The 22,966-nt window shown below is 51.9% G+C and overlaps 2 protein-coding genes across 20 annotated transcripts in view; both read right to left on the bottom strand.

The window, feature by feature from the left end:
- ATF6 (activating transcription factor 6) overlaps nt 1-10,823 on the bottom strand; it is a 79,312-nt gene extending 68,489 nt beyond the window's left edge. For 6 of the 7 annotated variants that reach the window (XM_035537378.2, XM_035537376.2, XM_035537379.2 and 3 more), the window contains exons 1-7: nt 10,720-10,789; nt 10,551-10,627; nt 9,598-9,685; nt 9,171-9,265; nt 8,572-8,701; nt 8,196-8,399; nt 5,424-5,644 (exon numbers count right to left, since the gene is read on the bottom strand). In XM_035537378.2, the coding sequence (XP_035393271.1) occupies nt 5,424-5,644; nt 8,196-8,399; nt 8,572-8,701; nt 9,171-9,265; nt 9,598-9,685; nt 10,551-10,627; nt 10,720-10,789 (885 nt within the window). Of the gene's footprint in view, nt 1-5,423; nt 5,645-8,195; nt 8,400-8,571; nt 8,702-9,170; nt 9,266-9,597; nt 9,686-10,550; nt 10,628-10,719 lie in introns of all 7 variants that reach the window. The other variant, XM_035537377.2, reaches the window with a different exon arrangement.
- Nucleotides 10,824-11,013: 190 nt separating this feature from the next.
- Nucleotides 11,014-22,568, bottom strand: SELP (selectin P). 13 transcript variants are annotated; one of them, XM_050712124.1, is made up of 19 exons: nt 22,482-22,568; nt 20,430-20,715; nt 19,983-20,073; nt 17,912-18,295; nt 17,704-17,811; nt 17,338-17,520; nt 16,020-16,205; nt 15,485-15,670; nt 15,171-15,356; nt 14,857-15,042; nt 14,544-14,729; nt 14,229-14,414; nt 13,914-14,099; nt 13,600-13,785; nt 13,287-13,472; nt 12,641-12,826; nt 12,393-12,515; nt 12,021-12,051; nt 11,014-11,416 (listed from the first exon to the last, which is right to left on the bottom strand). In XM_050712124.1, exons 2-19 carry the CDS (start codon nt 20,547-20,549, stop codon nt 11,362-11,364), a joined length of 2,955 nt encoding a protein of 984 aa, XP_050568081.1. In that variant the 5' UTR covers nt 20,550-20,715; nt 22,482-22,568; the 3' UTR covers nt 11,014-11,361. The 13 variants fall into 13 exon arrangements, with proteins under 13 accessions (XP_050568081.1, XP_050568082.1, XP_050568085.1 ...); XM_050712125.1 differs by lacking the exon at nt 22,482-22,568 and adding an exon at nt 20,916-21,032; XM_050712128.1 differs by lacking the exons at nt 20,430-20,715; nt 22,482-22,568 and adding an exon at nt 20,227-20,332 and having other exon boundaries at nt 11,014-11,175; nt 11,361-11,416.
- Between the last annotated feature and the right edge of the window lie 398 nt (nt 22,569-22,966).

Raw genomic sequence — 22,966 nt, 5'->3', positions numbered from 1 at the left:
CCAGTTAAAGTTTGGCTGCTTAAAGAATCTTAATCACAGCTTTACAGCTCCCTCCCTGTATATACTTGCATATGGACAATATGTTGCTCTACAGTTTTGGCATCTGCGAGGAAAATGGGCTACAGGCTGTTTGAAGAAGTCATCCTTCTTCATGATATTGCAGTCTGGTGACAAAGACTAAGAAAACACGTTACAGTGCATTAACATTTTGGGCCGTCTCCATGTTGATCTAACTGCTTTCTGTAAAGATCATTTATTACAAGTCTAGTCTGCTGCCACCAAAATCCTGTGAAAGTGAAGCTGTTTGTACTTACTCCAGTTTTTCTCTCAAGCAGAGAGTGAAAAAGGAAGGGATTTTAATATATTCTCATTAGCCCTAAGCTTTGTGCTGATTTTTTTAAGTACTCCAACACTTAACATAAGCAAACTTCTGCAGACACATAACAGCGTCGGAGGGGAAAAAGATTCAGGCTAACCGAGGACTGGAAGGTACAGAACACACCAATTTGGTGCCAGGATCACTTCAACTATCCAGAGATGCAAAAACAAGGCATGCGTTCATGTAGCAGCTTTGGCTTCTCTGAGCTGTGTGATACTCCAAACAAGTACCGTAACATTCCTCTCTATTTATAGAGGCTTTGCATCTTGAAGTCAAACAGAGAAGAACAATTTGTTTACATCAATTTGTTTGCAGACTTGTTCAGAATTATTCACTACTAGATATATTTTGACTCTAAGTGTCTGGATTGTTGATTTAATTAAGAGTTGATCTGGACAGGCTGGAGTGATGGGCTGAGGTCAACTGTATGAAGTTCAACAAGGCCAAGTGCCAGGTCCTGCACCTGGGACGCAACAACCCCAAGCAGCGCTACAGGCTGGGAGATGAGTGGTTGGAAAGCTGCCTGGCCGAGAAGGACCTGGGAGTACTGGTTGATAGTCGGCTGAATATGAGCCAGCAGTGTGCTCAGGTAGCCAAGAAGGCCAACAGCATCCTGGCCTGTATAAGAAGCAGCGTGGCCAGCAGGTCTAGGGAAGTGATTGTCCCCCTGTACTCGGCTCTGGTGAGGCCGCACCTCGAGTACTGTGTTCAGTTTTGGGCCCCTCGCTACAGGAAGGACATGGACGTGCTCGAGCGAGTCCAGAGAAGGGCGACCAAGCTGGTGAGGGGTCTGGAGAACAAGTCTTACGAGGAGCGGCTGAGGGAGCTGGGGTTGTTCAGCCTGGAGAAGAGGAGGCTCAGGGGCGACCTTATCGCTCTCTACAGTTACCTTAAAGGAGGCTGTAGCGAGGTGGGGGTTGGTCTGTTCTCCCACGTGCCTGGTGACAGGACGAGGGGGAATGGGCGAAAGTTGCGACAGGGGAGTTTTAGGTTGGATGTTAGGAAGTACTTCTTTACCGAAAGGGTTATTAAGCATTGGAACGGGCTGCCCAGGGAGGTGGTGGAGTCACCATCCCTGGAGGTCTTTAAAAGACGTTTAGATGTAGAGCTTAGCGATATGGTTTAGTGGAGTACTTAGTGTTAGGTCGGAGGTTGGACTCGATGATCTTGAGGTCTCTTCCAACCTAGAAATCTGCGTCTGTGTCTGGAAAATCTGGCAGATCTATGCGCTCTCCAAAGAAATCACAGAGTTAAAGCACTGGTGTGGTGTTCGCACACTACCGTACATCCGAAGGTACCTCTACGGCTGTTTCAGAACCTACCAGCTATGTTTCAGGCGGTGCTTATCCAGACTGCCCTCCTTTACTCAGTGTTCTCCAAATGCCATCACGAACAGCAGCTCTACCCTGCCCAATTCGAGGTCCCCGTGCAATAACTGCATTTCAGCCTCCACCAGACCAATTTCACTTTGACTCATTTCTCAAGCTTCCTTGAATGAAAACCAGCTGTTTGTGTCCTTGAGTTACTGTGGGTTAGGTGACAAACCCTAAAATAGTTTCAGGTCCTCAGTCAACCCTCTAGCACTTGCCTGGCTTTTCGTGGGGCATAAGCCGTAACTGCGCACCTGATTCTGCCTTAAGCTGATGCAGGAAGTGGAAAGAGTTGTGCGAGCGAAACAGCAACAATGCTTACCCTTGGAAGCAGTACAGAGCTAGGCACTGCAGAGCTGGCTTGGCATCAAGATAAACATGCTGCTTGCTGAGCATTTTGATAATCAGAAGAAAGAGAGGGAAGCAGTTTATGACAGACAGCTTGAACAACATCGCTTTGCACATGCGCTGAACGCAGATGAAAGGTAGCAAACGCCTCTGCTAACTTTTTTTGCAGCCTCCCCTTTTGTAGGTTGTTTAGTATTGATTTACTACTCAAGATAGTAACTTCTGGTTCTTGGGAAACACAGAAAAAAATGACATTAAAACCAAACATTAACCAGTGATGCAATTCTTGCTTCCCAGCTTCAAAAATTACACAATTACACCAAAAAAAAAAAAAAAGATGTAAATATGGAGAGGGGAAATACTCATTGCAAAACCTCATTTTAAACAGTACCAGCTAGATTCAGCTTGTCCCACATCTTCAGTCTTTACCAAGGGTCACACATTTTACAAATAAACACTGCTACCTCAAAATAGTCTTCCAAAGAAAACTCAGTTCTTAGGAAAATTTAACCTGCATTCCAATGCCAGCTGCACGGCACAAGATTATATATTCTTGCCACAAGCCGGCAAGAGTATCTCACACAGGTCACTGGGTAAAAGTTAATTTAATGACTAAAATTAACAGCTCTCCACAGGGTTTTGTGTACACACACTGAGAAAGTTGCAGCACAGAGCTGCAAGTCCAAACCACTTCAACTTTACATCAGATGGCTTCTTACCTCGGCTTATGAAAGGTGCTGTCTTTGAAGATGCACCTTAAATGCAGAAATAAAAAAACCTATAAAAGTATTTCTCTGTTCTTATGAAAAGTCTGTGGTTTTTCTTGCCTCTAACTCAACAGAATACAATTTAAGAGTTTATTTCATCTGACAATTACCTTCGGAAAATAGGATCCTTTAACAGAAATCCATACTTACACTCAGCAATTTTGCATAAACTAGTTTATTTTTCTTAGCAATTAAAATTCTGAGACAGAATGAAATCTTTTCTCACTAGAGTGTTAACACGAGAGGTCCCTATAAGCACACGACTAAAGCGGATTCCCTCACAGGCCTCTTTGTACCTTCCTATCATTTAATTCCAAGAGAAACAGCAATCTGCTTTTTTAGTTAAGAGCTTCTTTCCTTCACTGGAAGAGTGGCTTGCGTAGCCAGCACCTCCAACTGAAAAGCTCTTCGCCAGTTTCCTACTGAAGAATGGCTGCTCCGAAAGCCTTGCACTTCCCTGCTGTTGGCAAGCTCCTAAATGCGCGCCCATCGGGACAAGCACCAAGCAGGGCGCTCACAAGGTAGGGCTGCTATCAACTGATCTCAGCCTAATCCATCTGAAGGGCTGAGTGTTAAGCTAACACTTTATCCCTCTTAGGCTTGAAAGAAAGTCCTGCAGTGTTTCTTTTTACCCTGCAACATCTGCTTAGACTAGCAAACAAAAACATGTGTTGTAGAGCTCAAATGGCAGCCACATCTGTGCAGCTCCGAACACCCCATATGGTGTCTGTGGCAGTCACAAGATGTTTTAACTCCACTGCTGCTGCCTGGATCCTGACACATTTGTTCTTTTTCAAAGTGCTATTTCACAATACGTACCAAAGAGCAGTTGCAATTGGTTTTTTCATGCTTCAATAAACACAGGTAAGATGTCCAGTGTTTAGGCCGATATGAAGTCTTAAAACTGCCTCTTTAGAACATCTTCAGGTGGAAATATCCATACGACTATCATTTAAAACACAGTTATTTGTTACCTCCGTTACACATTTGACTATTGAATGTCACAGACGCGTATAAGCAGTGTGATGACAATACGGAGCTTTTGTCAATTAAACCTCCAATTCAGACAACGGCAAGGTGCCACACTAGTTTTGATTACAGGGAGTAACAAATCTAATGACCGGTGACAGATTTCTTCAGCTTGGCTTCGTATGGCTGGCTATTACCATTTACAAATGTAGTCCTCTTAATTGGTCTGTCTGCTGACACACGTTCTTTTGCTTTTTGCAAATTCAAGATTAGGTTTCCACTGCAGTGTGGTTTCTGAATTATTTGCAGCAAATCATTTTTTTCTTCATTTAAAAATGCAGCCCAGTCACAAACATGAAGAATTAATAACATTTATTATTAAGCATGACTGGCAATTCTTGGATGTTAGGAAACCGTATAAAAACACCCTTCCAAAGAAGGTAGAAAACATGCTTTTGAGAAACAATGTCCTGTACTGCAATTTATGAAGTCAAGGTGGCAGATCAGGCAGTTATATGGAAGAAAATTAGGCAAGAGTGCAAGAGGAACATCAAGCAAACTGCATGATAAGCAGATGCTGCAACCCAGACCACCACTTTGTTAAGTAAAGCTGTACCAACAACGGCTTTGGTCAAATTTATGTTAAGTTCTTTGCTGAGTCAGGGTCCATTAGAGAGGCTCACTGACATGTGGACTAGCATTCTGAACAGCAGGTATAAAGAGGTATTTGAAACACTATCACAAAGGTGACAAAATGAAATGACACAGTGGAGACTTACCATCTCCTCTCAGTTAAAGGGGAGAAGATGTCAGTGTTAGAAAAGATTTGGTAATAGTGCCTGAAAAACGATCTTGCAAGTTTTAACTGAGCCTGCAGGACAATTTGAAAATGTTAATGCTTTTCTCTTGCATAGTTAAGCAAATCGGATTTTCTTTTGGTCCAGCACTGCTTTGGTCCAACACAGCCAACGAGTCTGTTAATGCACAGTGCCATTTCCCCCAGACAGGCGTGCTTTCCAGCAAGAATACTGAAAAGTTCAATTGTTCGAGAAGAAACCTCCAGAAGTTCTGTTTCACAAGAAAGGATGTAAACTCTGCTTTTCCAGCAGGTTTGGATCAACAGCCTTACTGTTTTCCATAGCTGAAAGTTTCAAAGTTTGAAGAGAATGGCTTTACTATTAACAGACAGGAAGAACAGAAAACATCTTAAGAACCTGAGTCCTCTGCATCACGAAACTGGGAACAGCGCTTGTTTCTGCATATGAGAACAGTACTTGAAATTGGCCATTTGGGACTGAAATACTTTTGCAAAGTCTGATACTCCTGAGGAAGGAGTAGAAAATGAGTCAGAACTACCAACAAACAATTAACACACTGGGAAGTCATCCAGCCAATTTGACGCGTCCCCTCTGCTCTGCGTGAATGCCAAATTAACACACAGCTAAGCCCGCTCAGCTAACCTACCTTTAGTAGAGCAGCACTGATTTGTACCTGCTGAGTATGTGGGTTAAAGGCTTCAGACACAAAGTATTCCATACCATGACCTATCAGAGTTCAGTTATGAGCTATCACCACACAGTCAGAACTTACATCCAGCCCCACTGTCGGTGTGGTGCTTTGCAGCAAGGGTTTAGTCACTGCGATTTTGCCACTTGTTGAGCCATTTCCAGCAGCCGGGGGCAGCGCATTCACCGTGTGATTGTGGAGCTGCGTGGTCCCCCCAGTGACAGCAATGACTGGCTGGGAGGCAGGAAGCACCCCAGAAGCCTGGAGCTGTACCATGGTGGGCTGGGGGAGCACCACTGATTGACCTAGAACACAAGAACAAATGCGAGTGCTTAGCATGTGGTACAAAATGATTTGTTTGTGGTCAGCTTGTAGGGTGATACTGATAGAGGTGATACTGATACTGATAGAGGTGATAGGAAGCTTTGCTTCCCTGCCCTATATTTAAGTCCAATTCTTCAACATTTTCCCACAGGGGAAAAAGTCTCAAAAGAAGTTTGCATGGCCCTTAATCCATCCTGCAAACAAAGAGCACACATATGAAAGGGATTCATTAAATCACTCTCCCTCTTAAAACCTGCTGGCTCTTCAAGGTTAATAAAAAAAAAAAAAATCAGTACTTTTTAGAAACTTACTCTTGTTTCAATATTGCTATGCTAACACTTGATGCACACTGATCAACTTTTTCAAAGAACCTAGGCAGCTCACCTTCATCCTTCTGCTGCTGCCTTTTGTCCATCTCTACTTTACCGCTGTGGAAATGTTACTACACAGAAGTGACTCATACTATACAATTCAGAAACAGTGTAGAAAAAGATGAACAAGAAAGAACAACCTCAGTTATGCTTTCAAAATGCAAGTTAAAGCCTCAGTTCACACTGAGACAAGAACAAGTTTTTGGAAAAAAAAAGTACTGCCCTATATAAGAAACGTTATACACAAGCTGAACAGAGCTTGAAGAAAAGCAAGCAGAAAAAATGAGGTAATTTCCAAAGAGCTTTGAAATGGAATTATGAACAGTCACATCCAAGAAACTTCAGTCCAAGAACTACATTTAACTCAAGCAGGTGCTTAAGTAATACTTTGTTGCATGAAAGAACATGAACATCTCTTTAATCCTTTGTAACAAGATGACCTGGCTGCCTCTTAGTAGCAGCACATTCCAGCTGAGCATTCCGATCGATATGCATGACTATGTATGACAGCACTTATCCGACGTTCTGGAAGATGAAGAATGAAGTCATTTACCCAGCGCTCCAAGATCTTTTATGTGCGAGGTAAAGGATTAGGCCTCTTTATTGCAGAGATGATATTAAAGGCATATTAAGTGAGAACTATCCTATTTAAGAACCTCAAACGGTAAATCTGAGATGCTTTCAATAAGTTTTTTAATGCATAAAGCATGTGATGCTCTAACATCATGCTTTCTTCTTCTAGGCTTTCATGAAAGTGACTATAAAAAGGAGAGTCATTCCTTACCCTCCTTGAAGATACTAGCACATCTCCATCTGGCAGCTCCAATGTGCCACGGGCAGGGGATTTTGACTAATACATATTAATCAAAATATTTTTGTGATGGAAGGGGCACTACAGAATTTTTAAATATGCCATCAAAGTAAATACATTGCACAGAAATACTTTTCCAACAGTATTTCCTCTGTAGTGCCTCACAGAAGCTATTCTCCTGACTTTTCTTCAGGGGAAAGGAGAAGCTGATCTTCACGGCATTGCATTTATACCCAAAAACTTCGTACCCCCAACGTTCCTTATTCCAGATGGTATTTTATCAGCTGGAACATCAGACACAGTAAGAATTAGGTCACGCTGACTGTGCTGCCCTGTGTTTTAAGCAGTCTAACAATCCTAAGCATGTTGCAACAAATGTCAGTCTCTGCAGCTTTGGCTTAGCTCCTGATGGATGAGCAATTAGTAAGAAAGGCAAAATTTCACTATTGTAATGGTTTCTAGATACATTCACTGACATATTTATCTCCTTTCCCTTCCACTCCTCACCGCCTGTACAGTCAGCTGCAAAAATCTGCAGCCATCAGCTGGTGAAAACAAGCAACTGCATCTGACAATTTCCACAATGCAAGTCAACATCCCTGCTCCCTTTGCAGCAGCATAAAATAGTGCTTGGGATTCCAAAAAAAGACCCAGGCTTCAACAAACTGTTACAGAGCAACAGGAGGAGTGAAAACTTGACAATGGACAGGAAATCATTTGCCTCTTGTTAACATCAGCTTATAGCTGTAAGCAACCATTCTAACCTCTGGCACTGTTCTCATAACTTTTAACAGATTTCATAACTTTCTTTTATATGTTATTTAAGTAGAGAAAAAGCCATAAACTCATGTTCCTTCCATTCTGTGTCAGAGTTTCATGTAGGTAAAAAACTTTTATCACTCCTTCCCAAGCTTTCAAGTTGCATTCAGCCATCCTGACTGCTGGATCTTCCTTTGGTTACAGCAGAGTAGAACAGGGTTCACCCTGTGCACCACTTGCCAATCACAAGTAGAGCAGAGTGAAGGATCCCCAGAGATCTATCCAGAATAGCAGCTTTACTTCCACAATTCCCAGTGCTCAGGGAATTGCCACACCGTCTGCCATTCCACACTATGCTCAGGTAACTGCTGTTTTGCACACAACTACATGACACTAGAACTAAGGACTTTTTCTCAGCGTAAACCTTTTTCAGCAAAGCATGCAGCATCCCTCTTTTATTCCTACCCCTCCTGCTTCTTTTTTCCTACTCCTTCTGTTTCACCTGCAAAACCTAACTTCAGTTTAGGGACCATCCCAAACAGACATGGTGTTTACCCCCAGGACCCGGCTCAGTCATGACAATTCACCTACCTTTGGGAGGTGCTGGCTGGATGTTAACAACTGGCTGATGCTTTGGCAGCGGCACAAGTGTTGGAAGAGTCTGAATAATGATGGTTTTAGCTGGGATGCCAATGTTAGCCTGAGCCTCAGGTACAGCAGGCAGAAGGGGTTTCGGTTGTATTGAAGGCCTAGACGCTGACTGACATTTCTTCAGAGTTTTCACAGAATTATTTGCTAGGAAAGGAAGAAGAGTCAGAGTAGGACCAGAGGATCTAAAATAAAAAAAAATCCAGCAGTAATGGCTGGAAGCAACATGGCTTTTGGTATGTTTCATCACCCATCTACGACATTTGTTAAAATTGACGTATCCATAGTTGTGGAATCAAAGTAACTCAATCTCTCCTACCAGAGCGAGAAGTGGCGCTGACAGCAGGCTTCTTCCCTGCATCTCCTTCAGGGGACGCGGGGCTTCCAGAACTCTTGATGTAGAGGGAGATGGGAGACATCTGGGAGCTACAGCTGAAGTCCATATCATCCTGCAGACGGAAAATAGATGAGGTTAAAGCTTCAGAAACACAGATAAAAATGACTACTAGAAACTGAGATAGGTTGCTGCTGCAGAAAAAAAGAGAAAGGTTTTGTTCTATTTTATTCTGGCCAACGCTAAGCAACACTGAAAACCCAAGCAGCACTTTCTCATCAGCAGAATGAAGAGGGGCAGAGACCAGCAACTGCTGGACTCAGAAGCCTTCAAAAGGCATTTTGTTTGGCGAGCAGGCACACAACTGAGGTAACAGAACTGAACCTGCTCTTTTTGGAGTGAATCTCAGTAGGAGGGTAAGGAAAACATTACTGAAGGAAAGTTGTTAGTGCAAAGGTTGGAAAAATAAGCTGTTTCCTCTTATTCTACAAAGTTGGTCAGACATAAATCAACAAGCTTTTTGTTTGTCACAGTTGGGTCTGAATGACTCCTGCTATCTGTGTTACGTGGAGGTTTCTGCATACAGGCACATTCTGCACTGGCGACTCCGCAGACGATGGAGAAGGGACTGAACAACTCGAAGTGGCTGGCGATAAGGGCTCTGTCTTCACGTTTGCATCTGCAGGAGACAGACAGAGAAGTTTTACCATACGAGTCTTTAACAAGGGGAGATCAGTAAAGAACACATTACTCTACACCAGCTATTTAATTCCTGAAGCAAGGCACAGCAGAGAGCTTTGAGCGATTAAAGACACTTAACAGCTTGGCCTGCAGGCCAGCCCTCACCAGCTGCACCCATCCTACAGAAACACTGCCTGAATTCTCACCAGAGGGACACGTTCAGCAGGCCATCAAACGGTGCCAAATTATCGGTACCATAAAGTACTAACAGCTCACCCTTGTGGTGCAGGGGGGCATTGCCACACCTGCTGAATACAACCAGCAAGTTACCTGAATAAGCGTGGCTTGTAATGTTCCAAAGGTCTGAGTCCCAAGACATCAAATCCAAGTCAAAATGAAAGTTATACAGATCATTCTCCTGAAACGACAGTTTGGAAAAACAAACAAGACAAAAAGACAACATACACTGAGACCTTCCATCAGCTGTTAGGTTCACGTTCTTACAATTCTTGACAAGCAAACAAAAGCAGAGGAAAGCAAAGGGGCTATCGCTTAGTTGCCTTAAGGCATGCAGAGATAAAATACTTTAGAGGGGCATTCTCAACTGGACTACAAAGAGAAAAAAAAAAAAAGCTTCTTTTAAAGCTTGGAAATATAGGAGAAGAGCATTTCAGTTCAAGGGCATCACTAATTGTTGTTCTGTTATCAAAACTGTAACGCAAAAGTTCCAAGTCCAGTCACTGAACCACCGCCTACACAGTACAGGCATGGTGACTTGTTGCCATCTTCTCCCTTCACCTTTGTGGAAGGATTCAATCAACGCCCTTCCATCGTCACATCTCAAAGCACTTTACAAATAAAAGCGGACAGCTGCACCAGTACACCAAGAGGAGGAGACACAAAGACTGATTTGCTCAAGATCATCTCCATGACGGTAAGTATGTACCAGGCCTCCCTACAACAAACTGACGTCATCATTGCCTAAAACCAGAGACACCAATTTCGGTTTCCAACAGAAAGAAAAAAAGAGACTAAAATCACTTCCTACGCACTAGTTACCGTTCAACCTATCGGACGACAACACACGCAAGGAGCGGTGACCTGCCGAGGAGCGCTGTGCTGCCCTCGTACAGCAGCTCCTACGCTTCCTCCAGCCCTACGCTCCGCAGGCACGCTCCGTGTGTCTCGGACCGGCGCCGGACAGCGCAGGGGTTGTGCCGGAGGTGCGGGCCCTGCCCCCTGCCCTCAGCCCCGGCTTCCCGACCCGGCCCCCCGCTGCTCACCTCGGCCTCGTCCCCCATCTCCCGCGGCGGCCCGGCGGCGCCCAGCAGCTCGCCCAGCTCCTCGCCCAGCACCGCCTCTGCGGGGAGAGAAACGGCGGCCTCAGCACCGGCACCGGGCTGAGCTCCGCCCGGCCCGGCCCGGCCCCATCCCCATCCCGGCCCCCCTCACCCCAGTCCAGGCCGCCCCCCGCGGCCGGCAGCAGCCCCGCGGGCTCCCACTCGGCCTCCGCCGCCGCCATGGCTTCCTCCTTCCTGCTCCGCGCACCGCCGCTTCCGCCCGTCGCCACACCCCGCTACGGCGGCCTCCGACGGACAGGGGCTTACCCCCCCCCAAAAAATAAAAAATACACAACCCCCGCACCCCCTCATATACCCCCCGCCTCCCCAATGAACCCGCTCCCCTTTTTGTACCCCTCCCGTATCCTCCTCCCTGCATCCCCCCCCCAGCACACGGAGGCAGACGTCGCACACACACACACGTTTATTTATTGCCCCCCAAAACCCAGCCGGGGGCTCCCCCCTTCCCACACAAGCTGAGGGTCCATGGCTGAGCTCCGGGGTCTCATCCACACACATGGGGCTTCGGCGTGGGGTGTGAGGGGGCTCGGGGCAGGGGAGCCCCCGCCTGCAAGGAGAGGGGAGAGGGTTTGGGAGGCTTGCTGCCTGCTCGGCCTGCACCTGGGGGCTCTCCTCTCCACACACGCTTCCAGGCAGAGGAGCCTGCAAGCTCATGAGTTTTCCAAACACCGCTTCTTCCGAGCAAGGAATGTCTCCCAGCATGCTGTGAGGTGGCAGCGTGCCAGCACGCACCTCACAAGTTGGAGTCGTAGGCTACGTTGGTGAAGACACCTGGTGATCCGAGGTCGCTAGGAGGAAAAGCATAAGGGTGTCAGCTCAGGGGAAAAGAGGTAGTCATCGTCACAAAATCATTAGGGTTGGAAAAGACCTCCAAGATCATCTGGTCCAACCACCCCCCTACCACCAATGTCACCCACTAAACCATGTCCCTAAGCATCAGGCCCAACCTTTCCTTCAACACCCCTAGGGATTCCACCACCTCCCTGGGCAACCCGTCCCAATGCCTGACCACTCTTTCTGAGAAGAAATGTCTCAATTTCCAACCTGAACCTCCCCTGGTGCAGCTTGAGGCCATTCCCTCTAGTCCTATTGCTAGTTAATCATGCTTGTGTGAGGAAAGCACTCGTGTCAGCCACATCTCCCCAGGGGCTGCAGTCAGGCACTACAGCAGAATCACAGGGTTTTGATGAGCACCAGTTAACACAGCCTCATTAGCCACTGAATATGAATCATAGAATATCCTGAGTTGGAGGGGACCCACAAGTTCAACTTCTCCCACTCTTATCAAAGCAGCCTCACACACGTGGACGTGGGTGACTGGACCGTAATGGGGTGACTGCAGGGGTAGCACCCACGCTGCCTGCAGGGCACGGCCCCGGGCACAGCTCTCACCTGGTGGGGTTCAGGAGCTTCTTCTTCTCCTCTGATAATGGCGTTGAAGTGTCCATGCGGATAGTGCCAATGTAAAAGAAAGAACCAGATCTTTTTAGCAGAGGGCTTGGGAAGCAGCAGCACTTAAACTGAACCAAGTTTGACAAGCATGGGATGGAGGAGGGAGGTGTTGAGGCATCTGCCTTCTCCCTCTTCAAGAGGAAAGGTGTTTTTCTGGCTTCGCCCCCAGTCTGGCTGCTGACATTTTTAGCTGGATGCAGTGTCACATTTCTAAACCCTTCCCGTCAGCCCACCCTCCCTGGGTCTCTGTAACCACCCTGTCTGAAAGTCCCCAGCCAAAGCGAGCGCGGGCTGCAGGAGATGTTTCTGTACCTCTGTCGCTGAGCCGTTTGGCGAGTAAGGCAAGGAGCGTCCCGGAGAGCACAACACCAGCTACCACCAGAGCACTGCTGCTGGTGTAAACCAGGACTTGCTTTAAGAAGGGTGCAGCATCCTCTGCAACAGACCCACAACACCACGGGTTGTTACCAGAAGGATTTCACCAAGCCAAAGCTGCTGGGGTGCCCCCCTCCACGCTCAAGATGTGACACAGGAGGCTGGGGAGCGCAGCCCCACCGTACCTTTGCAGACAGGGGAATGGCTGGTCCAGTTCCCCGTGGCCTGACACCTGAGCAGCCGTGCTCCCATCTGGACAAATCCATCCTCGCAGGAAAAGGTGCAGGTGGAGTTGTACGTGAAGTTGCCGTGAGGGTGAGAGCAGTTCAGGCGGCCTCGGCTCGGGGGCTCCAGCACTGGGCAGCTGATGGCTGGGGGCAGAGCACAGCAGCAGCGTTGGTGGGATGGCATTGGGGGTGGTGGGATGAGGGCCCAAGGGCTGGGGAGCCAGGGAATGAGCTGCCACAGATGAGTGCTAAAGGGAAGGGGATCCTGGTGAACGCATTCTACTAATGCAGAGCAGTGCACACTGCGCTGGCCATGCATGGCACTTCCCAGGAGGCTTGATTTCAGAGGGTCAAGCACCCACATGGTGCTGTGCACCCAGTGTACACACCCCTCTTGGGGACACAGAAGGCATCAGGATAAGGACAGTGATGCAGGGGCTTCATCACTGCCTCCTTACACAGCTCCCCCCACTCCCAGCACCACCTGCCTGAGCACATGTGGCTCAGCAACTCTAACAGAGGGACTCTGGGGACAGATCCTGAGGACATGGCATCTCTTCACCAGAGTACATGATCCAGGCACACACGTGAGCACCAACTGTACCTCTGCATCGTGGGGTGTCCCCAGTCCAGGTTCTCATGGCCATGCACACACGGCTCTGCGACCCTTTCAGCTCAAACCCTGGCTGGCAGGAGAAGGCACACGTGGAGGTGAAGGTGAAGCTCCCATAGAGATGGGAGCAGTTCATCTTTCCATGCTCTGGAGCCCTGAGCATTGGGCAGGTGATGGCTGCAAGGGAGAAGAGGCATGTTTCAAGCAGGAGCCAGGGGAACAGGAGGCTGAACTGTTGGGATGAGAAGCCAAGAATATCCTGGGGCCAAGTCCAGGTCACTGACACCTTTACCAGCAGCTCTACCTTTACACTGTGGGGTGTCTCCGGACCAGGTCCCCATGGCTGTGCACTCACGGCTCTCTGGCCCTATAAGCTCAAACCCTGGCTGGCAGGAGAAGGCACACGTGGAGGTGAAGGTGAAGCTCCCATGAAGGTGGGAGCAGTTCATCTCTCCGTGCTCTGGAGCCCTGAGCACCGGGCAGGTGATGGCTGCAAGGGAGAAGAGGCATGCTTCAAACGGGAGCCGGGGGACTGTGAGGCTGAACTTTTGGAACCAGGAGGACCAAAACCTCCGTGGGCCAAGTCCAGGCCACTGACACCTTTACCAGCAGCTCTACCTTTGCACTGTGGGGTGTCCCCAGACCAGGTCCCCATGGCTGTGCATTCACTGGTTTCTGGCCCTGTGAGCTCAAACCCCTGCTGGCAGGAGAAGGCACACGTGGAACTGAAGCTGAAGTTCTCATGAAGGTGGGAGCAGTTCATCTCTCCGTGCTCTGGAGCCCTGAGCACCGGGCAGGTGATGGCTGCAAGGGAAAAGAGGCACACCTCAAGCAGGAGCCAGGGGACTGTGAGGCTGAACTATTTGGAATGAGAAGCCCAAGAACATCCCGGGGCCAAACCCAGGCCACTGACACCTTTACCAGCAGCTCTACCTTTACACTGTGGGGTGTCCCCAGACCAGGTCCCCATGGCTGTGCATTCACTGCTTTCTGGCCCTGTGAGCTCAAACCCTGGCTGGCAGGAGAAGGCACACGTGGAACTGAAGCTGAAGCTCTCATGAAGGTGGGAGCAGTTCATCTCTCCGTGCTCTGGAGCCCTGAGCACCGGGCAGGTGATGGCTGCAAGGAAGAAGAGGCACACCTCAAGTAGGAGCCAGGGGACTGTGAGGCTGAACTATTTGGAATGAGAAGCCCAAGAACATCCCGGGGCCAAACCCAGGCCAACAACACCATTACCAGCAGCTCTACCTTTGCATTGTGGGGTGTCCCCAGACCAGGTCCCCATGGCTGTGCACTCACGGCTTTCTGGCCCTATGAGCTCAAACCCTTGCTGGCAGGAGAAGGCACACGTGGAACTGAAGCTGAAGTTCTCATGAAGGTGGGAGCAGTTCATCTCTCCATGCTCTGGAGCCCTGAGCACTGGGCAGGTGATGGCTGCAAGAGAGAGGAGGCACACCTTAAGCAGGAGCCAGGGGAACAGGAGGCTGAACTGTTGGGATGAGAAGCCAAGAATATCCCGGGGCCAAACCCAGGTCACTGACACCTTTACCAGCAGCTCTACCTTTGCATTGTGGGGTGTCCCCAGACCAGGTCCCCATGGCTGTGCATTCACGGCTCTCTGGCCCTATAAGCTCAAACCCTGGCTGGCAGGAGAAGGCACACGTGCAACTGAAGCTGAAGTTCTCATGAAGGTGGGAGCAGTTCATCTCTCCGTGCTCTGGAGCCCTGAGCACTGGGCAGGTGATGGCTGCAAGGGAGAAGAGGCATGCTTCAAGCAGGAGCCAGGGGACTGTGAGGCTGAACTCTTGGAACCAGGAGGACCAAGACCTCCGTGGGCCAAACCCAGGCCACTGACACCTTTACCAGCAGCTCTACCTTTACACTGTGGGGTGTCCCCAGACCAGGTCCCCATGGCTGTGCATTCACTGCTTTCTGGCCCTATAAGCTCAAACCCCTGCTGGCAGGAGAAGGCACACGTGGAACTGAAGCTGAAGTTCTTGTGAAGGTGGGAGCAGTTCATCTCTCCGTGCTCTGGAGCCCTGAGCACCGGGCAGGTGATGGCTGCAAGGGAGAAGAGGCGTGCTTCAAGCAGGAGCCAGGGGACTGCGAGGCTGAACTGCTTGGGATGAGAAGCCAAGAACATCCTGGGGCCAAGTCCAGGCCACTGACACCTTTACCAGCAGCTCTACCTTTGCATTGTGGAGGTTCCTCGGACCAGGTCCCCATGGCTGTGCACTCACGGCTTTCTGGCCCTATGAGCTCAAACCCTGGCTGGCAGGAGAAGGCACACGTGGAACTGAAGCTGAAGTTCTCATGAAGATGGGAGCAGTTCATCTCTCCATGCTCTGGAGCCCTGAGCACCGGGCAGGTGATGGCTGCAAGGGGAGAGCAGGGTCTCAGGGGAGGATATGTGTGAGATTGAATCCAGGGATTAAGCCTTAATCCTAACCTTATCAAACTGAACCTATGGTGGTGTCTTTCATCTACCTTTCCCAGCCTGACTCCAGACAGCAAGCCTCACTTCCTGAGACGTCGAGGTACCGTAGCTGGTACAGGGATTTTTGCTCCACACAGGTGATTTTGTGGGAGCACTTGCAGCTCTGCCAAAACCCTGTTTATCCCCAGCACTCCCAGATTGCAGTCCCAGGGCAAAGGACTGCAGGCGTCCTACACAGAGCCCCTTTCCCTGCAGGATGTCCCCCTCCAAACACACCCCAGCTCTACCTTTGCAGTGTGGGGGTGCCCCCGACCAGGCCCCCCCAGCCGTGCACCACAGTCTCTCCGGTCCCGTCACCTCGAAGCCCTCCTGGCAGGAGAAGTCACACGTGGAGCTGAAGGCGGAGGCTCCATGTGGGTGGGAGCAATTGACCTGGCCGCTTCTGGGAGCCGCCAGCTCGGGGCAGGTGACGGCTGCAACCAGACACAGGCAGAGCTGGTGAGGATGGAACAGGCACAGCCGCCTCGTCCCTTGTCCCTGTGGTACCCAGGGCACGTCCAGCCCCACCACGGCAGAAGCCTGTGCTTAGTGCTGGAGTAAACCCAGCTGGCAATGCTCGCTAGCATAACTCCATTATCAGCAGGGGCAAACAACTGACTCATCTAATTCTCTGCAAAAATAGGAAAGAAAAACCCAGCATACATACAGTCAGCAGGTAAAAACAGAGCTGCGCGCTGGAAAACCAACTGTGGGAACTTGGAAAGCCGAGAGCAGGGTCAGGGCAGCTTGCTGGATGGCATATGGGGGGACTTCCACAAAACCGGAGCCAGCTCCTGACCCTGCCGCCAGCAGACCATCACTTCACCCCTCTGTGCCCATTTCCCGTAACTGCAGAAAGCCCTGGGCCACAGGCCCACCGAGCACAGCGCCGTCGGCCGTGCTAACTGCAAGGCAAACTTTGTTTTACATACAGAGAGCCTGCTCCCCTTCTGGCAGGGAGGATCCAGGGAACTCAGGGGGTGTCCATATCAGTGTATGTGCTGTGTTATCTGTGCATGAATGACCTCGCTGCTTCCCGCTGGGTCTCCCCATACAGGAGGTGCCCCTTTGTGTCCCGTATCTGCTCTGGGTCTCCACTCGTCCCGTCCTTGCGCAAACACACAGACCCACCACGCAGGGGCACGGAGGAGGTAGAGCAGGGCTCTGCACACACCCCAACCACAAGAAAGCTCAGCACCTCTCTGGGGCACCGGGAGAGCAGCTGCGAGCCCTTGAGATGCCAACAGGAAGACTTTCTCTGCCTCTGCAGCACAACAAACCGCAGCTCACTCCTTTGTGGGTTTCTCCCCCATGGTGGCTTCCTGCCCTCTGTGTCCCTCCCAGCTTATCTCACCTCATCTCACCGCCCCTTGCCCCTGCTGCCCAGCCCCGCCAGGGCACACCCGTCCTCCTGCCATGACAGCAGCCCCCGTCCCTCTTCTCTGAGGCCCCCCGGGGTGCCCAGCACCTTCCCAAGGCTGCTGGGGGCTTTGGGGAGGAGCAGACGGTGCCTCAGGTGCGATGGAGGTGGCAAGACACCGAGTCCCAGCCCGCGGCGGTCCCTACCTGCACACGTGGGGGTCTCCGCTGACCACTGCCGTGAAGCCAGGCACTGCAGCGTGCCCGCACCTCGCCGCTCAAACCCCTCTGGGCACACGAAGTCGCAGGTGGAGTTGTAGCGGAAGTCTCCGAAGGGATGGCTGCAGGTCATGCGTGCTCCTTTGGGGTTGAGCGTGGGGCACTGCACAGCTGGGAGAGACGCGGCGCCGCCGGCCCGTTAGTGGCATGGCGAATCCTTCACTGGGGCTCAGTAATAAGGGTGGGGAGCTTTTGGGGGGTATAGCCACCAGCCTGCAGCAGGCAGAGGCTGAGCCGCTCGATGCCACCCAGGACGAGCACCCTGACCCCCAGCGGAGCCCGCCAGGCACTCACCGGTACCGCATTCGTCCCCTTCGAAGCCGGGGTGGCACTCGCACCTGTAACTCTTGATGACCTCCACGCACTCGCCGTGCGGGCGGCAGGTGGAGGCCTGGCAGGAGGCTGCACGTACACAGAGCGTGGTCAGGAGCCACCAGCACGGCAGACACCCCACCACGGCCCCCAGCCCTCTCCGGGGCCGTGCCACCCGCCCCGCTCCCACCTTTGTAGCACAGCGCCGTCTTCCTCTTGTTGCAGGGCTCGTCGTTCCACTTGCCCGCCTCCTGCTGCCGCTTGATGTAGATCTCCACGCAGTCCTGGTTGGAGCGGCGGTTGTTGGGCTCCCCCTTCGCCCAGTTCTCCGCCTCCTTTGTCAGCGCCTTGTTGGTGCCCACCCAGGTCCAGACGCTGTTCTGCTTGCGGATGCCGATCCAGTAGTACTGCTTGTGGAAGGGCAGGGTGGCGTTCAGGTACCCGATCTCCTCCTTGTTCTGGATGGCCACCAGGTCAGTGAAGAAGGTCCGGCAGTAGTTCCTGGCCTGCTCCCATGAGTAGATCCCTTGGTCGCTGTAGCTGTACGTCCAGGCCTCCACCTGTGTCACCATGCCTGCAGGAGAGGACACGGTCCAGGATCACCACAGAAAAACCAGAGCCTGGCTGGGGACAGGGTCGGTGAGGACATGAGGGCGAGCTCAGGCTGGCAGCAGGGCCAAGAGACACCAGCGACCAGCTGGACAAGGGGACACGAGGGGACAAAGGGAGAAGTGTGGGTGAGAACAGGCCTCAAAGAGGGTCTGTGGAGATCTGTGTGGGCCAGAGATAGCAGGAGACGAGGTGGGGCACAGGGAACAGCACAGGGACAAGAAAAGTGGGAGACAGCTGGGTCTCCCCTGCCCACAGGGGTCTCCCAAAGAGGAAAAATGGTATCAAGATGGTTCCTTAACACACATTTCCTTCCACGAGTGCAGAACTGTACCGCTTTTGTAATTCTTTTTCCTCATTTGCTTTACAATTCTACACGAGGGTCAGCCTGGTGCAAGACAGAGGACCAAGCGTGCCCCACACCCAAAAGCATCTGGCACGCCAGGCTGCTCCTCTGAGCTGGAGGCAGCCTGAAGAGTCCTGTAAACCTCAGCATTGCACAACAAAGCCTTGCAAAAGTGAAGCTGACATCCTGCTTGTGCCCACCAGGCAGGATGAAGCCCAGATTAACTGGAACCCACGCCCAGAAGCAAAGGGTACTTCGCTGAAACACTGCTTCTATAAACAGCACTTCACATCACAACCTGATGCAATCGAATGGTTTTTGCCATGAAAAAGCTTATCCCTTCTCCCTAGAAGGGTGAATCGCTACAGCTGCGGAACAAAGCCTGAAAGCAAGGTGGGAGCCAACATCTGCTCCAAGCAGTCTGCCTGGGGTACCCTGTGTCTCAGGAGGGCACATCATATACTTTTATTATGAAGGCAAAAGTCTGGGCTTTGTAAATTAAATGCAACTTTAGGGCTTCCCAAGTCTAACAAGAAGTCTACTCAGGCCAATTACTATGCATTTATATAGGCAAAATCCCCTAATTTTTTCTGTCTTTCCTTGTGGAAGATTAAACTACGTGTTTTGTTAAAAGGGGGGGGGGGGGGGGGGGGGGCAGAAAAAGGTGGCCTCTAGCAGCAGCCCTGCTCCTCACTCTCCATAGGCTCAGGGTCTCAGGACAGAAGCTTGGGGCATCTCCTGGCAGCCTGCCTCCCCTCGGAGCAGCCACCCCCTACCCCTGCACACCCCAACCCAAGAAGGACCAAGGAGTCCATCCACACCTCACCTGTCCTCCACATGCTCTCCTGCCTCAATCCTCCTTGTGCTCAGCCTTATCTTACCTCTCCCTGCCCACCTGGAGCTGAGCCCCACCTGGGTGCCGTTTGCCTGGGTTTCACACCCTGATGCTCCTGCCCCGTGCAGCTGGGCACAGTGTGGGGCACAGGGCCCGCCGCACTCAGGGTGCATTTGTATTTTTGATTTCCCGGCAAACCTAAATCTCAGCCTCCACCTGAAACTTCTGCATTTGCTTCTGCTCTTCAGCTGACCCACAAAAGGTCTTTTGGAAAATAGCCCAGACCACGCAGAATGCCTGGGGACACAGCAGATACCAGCAGGTCTTGCTCTGTGCAGTGCCAATGTACGAAGGAAACGTCCTATGGGCAGCAAAGCCCGCTGGTTTCTGTGTGACTGACAGCCCCCCAAAATAACCCCACTGCCCTTCTCTGGTTTCTCAGCTCTACAGGGTCACGCTGGGCTCACTTACCCCATGTGATGGCAGCAATGCCCAGGTAGCAGACGCCACGAGAGCCAAGAGCCCCCGTCCTCCCAGCAAAGCGCTGTCCCGCGGCGGTGCCCTGCGTGCCAGGGAGAGAGGCGTGAGCGCGCACAGCCTGCAACACAGGAATCTGGTGCACCCACAAGGGCACCTGCACCAGCTGTGGGTCAGATGCTGATGCTCCCCTGCCAAGCAGACCCCGAGCTGTCCCCGGGGAGGGGAGCAGACCTACCATGCCGGTGCTACAGAGTGCCTGCCGCCCCTGGCCCTGAGCAGGCAGCGGTGCTCGCGCTTCCTCCAAGCCGCAGAGCTTCTCTCCCTCCCTGCAGCCTCTTCCCCTCCCGACCCAGCCCCGCTGCCAGCCCGCATCCTGCCCCCGCTGGGCTCCCCACCCGCAGGAGCCTGCTCCCATCTGGGGGCTCCACGGGGACCTACCTGTTGCAGGAGCCCACCGCAACGAGCAGGGCTTGGCCAAGCCCCCGGGGAGGTGCAGAAGGGCACCCCCGGAGGGGCCAGCCCCGGTCCACGGCCACCGAGACCTCTCCGGCCCCCCATCTCCACGCTGCGCTGGCAGTGGCCGCAGGAGGACCGCAGGGGGACGAGGTGTGACGAGAGGTGGCCGCGGGGGTTCCTGCACCGGGCAGAGCAGGAGCGTGGCTCGCAGCCTCCCAGTTCCTGTGCCGGATGCTCTTCTCATTTGCAGGCTGTGAATCTTCATATACTGCTCAAGAACAATTAGTTACACAATGTATTTTCCTGTCTCTGCCTTTTTTAAGTCTTTATGAGAAAGGTCCAAAAAGAGGACAGAAGAACAACCCCCACCCCCCACCCCCATTAGTATCCTTTATGAACTTCCACCAATGCTCCAGGAAAATGCCCCATTGTGTCCACCTTCTTGAATCATCATAAATCTTTTTTTACCCCTCTTCTGCTTGTAAGTGAAATCGTCTTGGCAGGGTTTTCTGCAGGAATAGCTCTGCTCATTTCCAGCTAAAGGCAACGCGGGAGCCCCTCAGGTCACAAGCATTTTCCAGTTCCAAAGAAATTAACGGGGCTCCAGTGGGACTTGCCCTACACAAAAGGAGGAACCCATCCCACAGAATCCATGAACTGCTACAATGACTGTATACTCCACCGATGTAAATGAAACTCTGTTCCTGTATTTTGCCATTATCTTTGCAAAATTCTTTACTGCAATTTTCCCTTTTAATGGAAGAGCTGCAGCTCAGCCTGCACATGCAGGATTTCAGCAGCAATTGCTTTGTGTCAGCTCCGGTGCAGAGGGTGAGCAGGTTTGGGATGGGAATGGACAGAGAGGCCAAGGGGTGGCTGCCAGGGCAGGGAGACGCCGCGGAAAGATGAGGTCCCCTGGGCAGGATGGGAGCTGCCACTGCTGCGCCAGGGCAGGAGCAGTCAGAGGTGTGTTTGTGGGTGCTCAGCCCCAGGGGAGGACAGGAGGAAAACAGGTTGTGCCCCTGCTTGTTTCACTTCTGCTGGGACAGGACATGGTAGGGCAGAGCAGTAGAAAAGAAATATTCCCACCTTTATTTTTGTAAGTACAAATAGTTTCTGGTGTTGTTGTAAAAACAGAAGCGAGGTAGCTGAGATGCAGAGGCTGCCCCTGCAAGGGGCAGGACATGGCCACGTACTCAGGGATGCTTCGCGGGTACTTGAGAGGGGTACGTGTGGCAGAGAGGAGCAATGACCACAATCCTCTGCAGCTCTTCCGGGAGCTGGAAAATCCCCTTTCACATCTCAGGTGGCTCCCAAGGCTGCCTCCTAGGAAGGTGTCAGCATGCTGTGGGGCACGTGCTCCTCTCTGGGGGTCCTGAGTGCCCCTCCTGGCATCACAGAGCTGAGCGGGGCTCTCTCCTGCGCTTGGGAGGAGCTCCCCAAGCAGGCACACACTGCCCTTGTTTGCGGCAGAGGCGCCGGTCCCCAGGCGGCCCAGCCCATTGCCCTCCTTGCGCAATGTTCCCCTGCAAACCGCAGAGGAACCGACTCACCCTGACACAGCCCGGCTGCTGCCGGTGATACCACGGGCACCTTCCTGGGGACCCCTGCAGCCCCCGGGGGTGCTTTTTGTCCCAAAGGGGGTCCTGAGCCACAAGGTGCCTCTGGGTGCATCTTGCCGCGGTGGCCCCTCCAGCGTGATGCCTGGCCCGCAGCCCCGGGGGAAAGAAGCACCCGATAAAATCTTTCTCACGGCTTGAAAGCGAGAACAGTTTGGCCACAGGAAAACATGTTTATCCAAGTGCCACCCCGACCAGCGCGGGGTGAGATGGTAGCGAGGAGGAGCTGGGCCAGAAGGATGGGGTTGTCCCCAAGATGTCCCTGGGCACCCACGAAGCGTGAAAAACTCCATCTGAGGGGTCAGGGGGGTTTGGGGCAAGTCCCCCTGCCCACCCCACTGGGTCCCATTGCCTGCTGACTCCTCTCAGAGCCATTTCTTTGACCCCTGCTGCGGCAGAGCTCTCAGCCTCCCACCTTTGCCCCGCGACCCAGGTAATGGAGAGTTTTTGGCTGGACATCGCTGCCACCCGTGCACCCCTGCAGGCTGGCTCCCTGGCGCCTGGCTGCGGCATCACGTGCCTGGCACGGATAAGGGTTTGCCAAACAGGATGCCGGGGGCGTAGATAACGCCAAGGTTATCTTGCTGCTGGCATGGTACGTAGTAAACAAGTGGTGCTGCCCGCCAGGGTGCAGGGTGGGTGCACGGAGCCCAGGGCATCCTGTCCCCCCCCGTCCCCTCCGACTGTGCTGTGACCCCTCTTGGGGGCTGCAGCAGCTCTGCCAGCACCCTGCCTGGCTCGTGCCACGCCGGACATCACCAGTGCTTTTGACACGTCTGGACAGTCTGTTTTAATGCAGTGAACGATTTCAGTCTTCCCATGTCTAACAGGGCAAGCCCAGAGGTGGGTTCCCCCGCCCATCACCCCCAGTGTGCTTTTGGGCCTCTCTGCCCCTTCCCC

The sequence above is a fragment of the Cygnus atratus genome, chromosome 8 (genome assembly GCF_013377495.2).
Source record: "Cygnus atratus isolate AKBS03 ecotype Queensland, Australia chromosome 8, CAtr_DNAZoo_HiC_assembly, whole genome shotgun sequence".
Classification (NCBI taxonomy): domain Eukaryota; kingdom Metazoa; phylum Chordata; class Aves; order Anseriformes; family Anatidae; genus Cygnus; species Cygnus atratus.
Note: the sequence above shows the minus strand (reverse complement) of the source record. Positions and strands in the feature narration are given on the sequence as shown.

Excerpts from the sequence above, each read along its gene's own strand:
- SELP (XM_035537369.2), bottom strand. The coding sequence starts at position 20,229 with ATGGTAGGTCTGCTCCCCTCCCCGGGGACAGCTCGGGGTCTGCTTGGC. Across the intron at positions 15,671-16,019 it reads GGCACCCCCACACTGCAAAG|CCATCACCTGCCCGGTGCTC; the intron begins GTAGAGCTGGGG and ends CTCCCCTTGCAG. Across the intron at positions 11,417-12,020 it reads AAGCTCCTGAACCCCACCAG|CGACCTCGGATCACCAGGTG; the intron begins GTGAGAGCTGTG and ends TTTTCCTCCTAG.